Source organism: Lolium perenne, chromosome 4 (assembly GCF_019359855.2).
Source record: "Lolium perenne isolate Kyuss_39 chromosome 4, Kyuss_2.0, whole genome shotgun sequence".
Taxonomy (NCBI): domain Eukaryota; kingdom Viridiplantae; phylum Streptophyta; class Magnoliopsida; order Poales; family Poaceae; genus Lolium; species Lolium perenne.
In genome coordinates, this window is record NC_067247.2 from 10350075 (window position 1) to 10353830 (window position 3756).

At 43.6% G+C, this 3756-nt stretch overlaps 1 protein-coding gene across 1 annotated transcript; it reads left to right on the forward strand.

Moving 5' to 3' along the window:
• The first annotated feature begins 799 nt into the window (after window positions 1–799).
• Window positions 800–3012, forward strand: LOC127291748 (nascent polypeptide-associated complex subunit beta). The gene is made up of 6 exons (XM_051321058.2): window positions 800–933; window positions 1073–1140; window positions 1258–1406; window positions 1521–1577; window positions 2145–2183; window positions 2615–3012. The coding sequence occupies exons 2-6, from the start codon at window positions 1073–1075 to the stop codon at window positions 2761–2763; spliced, it is 462 nt and encodes a 153-aa protein (XP_051177018.1). The 5' UTR covers window positions 800–933; the 3' UTR covers window positions 2764–3012.
• Window positions 3013–3756: the final 744 nt, after the last annotated feature.

A 3756-nucleotide genomic window follows, 5' to 3' on the forward strand; every position in this document is an offset into this window, starting at 1 on the left:
GTCAACACCTAACAAACATTTGCTAAATATACAAATCATGGATAAAATCACACCCTCATCAGTTTTAATTAAGAGGAATATCACATATTACCTCGTCGCTACGACATGGTCCATGAATATAAAAGTCATGAAGTTCAGGAAGATCAATGTGGAGATGGAGTCGTGGAAGCCTGCCAAGCTGTGCGGACTAACGAGAGGAGCCACTTAGGTTTTCTCCTTATCCTTTTGGTTTCGTGTGGATTACGTTCATGTTCATGTCACTTGTGCCGGTGGCTTGAAGTTCTTGCAACCAAACACTACTTTTTATCTTATAATGGAAAAGACACACAGAACTTTTGCAAGATATGGTATCGGATGGTTGGGACAAAGATAAAAGTGTGACATGGGACAGCAACTCATGGAACAAAGACGCGGCAATTTCTAGAAAAAAAAAGTTCCTTATATAATTTCTAGAGATTTTGTAAAGTTTACGAGTTTTTTTTTTTTTGAGAATTTTGGGAATTTCACAAACGTTCCTTTGATATTTTGGAAATTTCCCGACAATAACATAATTTTTGAAAATTCAGAAACGTTCTTTAGAGATTTTTGGAAATTTGCTGACAATATCTTTATAGAGAGCTTGGAAAGTTCAGTTTTTTTTTCGAAAGCTCGGCAGCTCGTGGAGAATTGGGCCCATCCTCGTCGTGGTAACCAGTCCAGGGCCAATGCATACACGGCAGGCCCATACGAAATGGGCCAGCTCACTTTTACCAGATGGTAATGCGTAGAATAGGAAAACATGAGGGGCTGGAACGCAAAATCGAAAACCCTATAATCCTCCTCCCTCAAAACCTACAACACACTCCAGCGCCGCCGACCCTCCCCCCTCCCCGCGGTCTCTCTCACTGAACTACCGCTTCCCGTCGCCGGCGCCGCCGCACTCGCTCCGTCAAGGTCAGCCCTCTTCCCTTCCCCACCTCCACGCAATGTCAAACGATCGAATCTCGAGTTCAGATCAGCCCGCTCCGATCGCTCCACACCGTAGAGATCTCTTGAGCCCTGACAGTCCGCGGTGTTTGGTTGGTTTCTGCAGATGAACAAGGAGAGGCTCATGAAGATGGCCGGCGCCGTTCGCACCGGCGGGAAAGGCACCGTGCGCCGGTACGTTCTCGACCCCACTCCCCTCTGTCCACTCGCATGACGCGAATGATCTGTACAAGCTAGGGCCTTTCCGTGTTTACCGCTGGGCTCAATGCGCGTGCTTTGGTTTCTTTGCAGGAAGAAGAAGGCGGTGCACAAGACGGCGACCACGGACGACAAGCGGCTGCAGAGCACGCTCAAGAGGGTGGGCGTCAACACCATCCCGGCCATCGAGGAGGTCAACATCTTCAAGGACGACCTCGTCATCCAGTTCGCCAACCCCAAAGGTTCCTCCTTCTTCTCCATTACTTGCAGCAGCTGCTGCTTTGGCTCTAACCATACCAGCGGAAGTGGGAATGCTTTTACTTTGCTGACTGACTGACTTGTTTGCTGGTGTGCAGTGCAAGCCTCCATCGCCGCAAACACATGGGTGGTCAGTGGAACCCCGCAGACAAAGAGTATGGATCTACTCGCTTTTCTCTTCCATAATTTGGTTATGATGCAAGTTACAAGATTTGTAGATGCAATTGCTTTGAGAAGCATCTGACCCCATATTCATAGCCATTCTTAATCAATTGATTGTGATGTATGAATTGCCCCAGTCAGTCAGTCTCAACATGTGTAAAAAATGGTCATTTTGATTTTGGCCATTTTACATGCATCTTTGTGCACCTGATTAGTCTTGTCACCCTGTAGCATCATTGGTTTCCATTCTTGACATGCCATGCCTGCCTAGACACTTGGTTTCCATTCATGCCATGCCATTCCTGCCTAGACACTTGGTTTCCATTCATGCCTTGCTATGCCTGCCTAGACACTTTGGTTTGTGTCCATCTCATGCCGTGCCTGCCTAGACACTTTGGTTTGCATCCATGATATGAGTACCTGCCTTTGGTTTAGCCTGCTCTAAGGAACATGTTTCTTCCTTAATATAATATATGTTGCCTTGCGTTACTCTGTTTTGACGGCATTTATTTGGTAATTTTTGTATTGTTATCACTTACGTTTATGGTTCTTCTTGACAGAGCTACAAGATGTTCTTCCTGGGATCATCAACCAATTGGGTATGTTACCCCTTTTCACACACAGCGATCATTCTATAATTCCGTACTGGCAATTTGACATGAGTATCTAAGTCATGTTCTATCTATTAAAGATTGAGTGGCTTATGTTACCTGTTGCCTACTACCTCTTATGAGAATTATGTTGCCAAGCTCATATGTATAGCAGCATCTTTACTCTATATTTTTTTTCTTCCTTTTAGGTCATGTTGGTTATCCCAAGCTAGGCACTAGAGTTAATGTTGTTGCTCAACCACTAGGCATTCCAAGTAATAGCCATTCTGTTTATTGTCTGTCAGTTTGCATTTCTTTTGCCAGCTTTGACACATCGAAGCATATTCAGTTCCTGTTACGTTTCATAAGAATATACACAACAACATAGAAACAAGAACTAGCATGTAGCCAGTTTACTAAGGCCTGCTTGTTTCTTTCAGGTCCTGACAACATGGAGCACCTGAAGAGGATTGCTGAGGAGATGCAGAAGCAGGTGGCTGCTCAAGGCGCTGTCCAGGCCAAGGAGGAGAATGACGACGACGTACCACAGCTTGTTCCCGGGGAAACTTTTGAAGAAGTAGCAGCCTGATCGTAGACTCTGCCAGTAGTAGTGAACTCTGCTTGACCCGACTGTTACGAGGTCATGGTTTTCTATGACGGCCCTGTTTTGATACCTCTCCTAGGCCTTCCGTATTTGCAGTCGGAAACTTTTAGTTTCTCCAAGTTCTTATCACTAAGTTTTTGAATGCTGAGATGCCTGTGGAATCCGTTTAGCTTCTTTTGATGATTGCGTAATACTGGTTGGTTCACAATATACTTGAGCACCAGGTTTTGCTAACTTTGGGGATCCGAGCAGTGTCGCATATGGTACTGAAACTATGTCTATGATCATCAAAGTGCCTGAAACTGCAAGATTAATCCAGATTCTGTACAGTGCACCAGGTTCTGCTTAGTTTGTGGACAATCTTTGCTTGATCAATGTGGTGCTGCCAGTACAAAACTTCATGTAAATCATCAAAGCTTCAACCCAACCTGGATTTCATCCAGACATCAATCAACCTAACTTTCTTTCATGCTTGAATTTCAGCGCAAGTTTCTGAACAGTCTTTGCTTGATGTACAGTTATCTCACGTTTGGTAGAATTGTGTTTGAATTGTAATTGTTGCTGAAAACTTACGTAAATCATGTCAAATAAGCTATTGCTAAAACATGATACACTGAATAAAATTAAGTGATTTTTGGCAGGATATGAAATAATTTCAAGTTGAGAAGAACGAACTGGGTAGATAATGTGTGTAAAAAACATAAACCAGTGATCGTTGTGCAGATATTGTACAGTATACAAGCACCAGGTTTCACCAAAAAAAATTCAGAACAGTTCAAACTTTGTGTTGATCGGCAAACCGTGTATGACCACGTCTTTTAACACATGTTCATCCAGATTGTATTTGTTGCTGAAAACAGAGGAGACAGTTCAATTAGGAACAGAGACTGTTACACTGATGAAGAAAAGAGTTCTTTTTTTTGGGGGGGAGGATAACCAAAATGACAATTTCAAGTGGAGAAGAACGAACAACGAGGA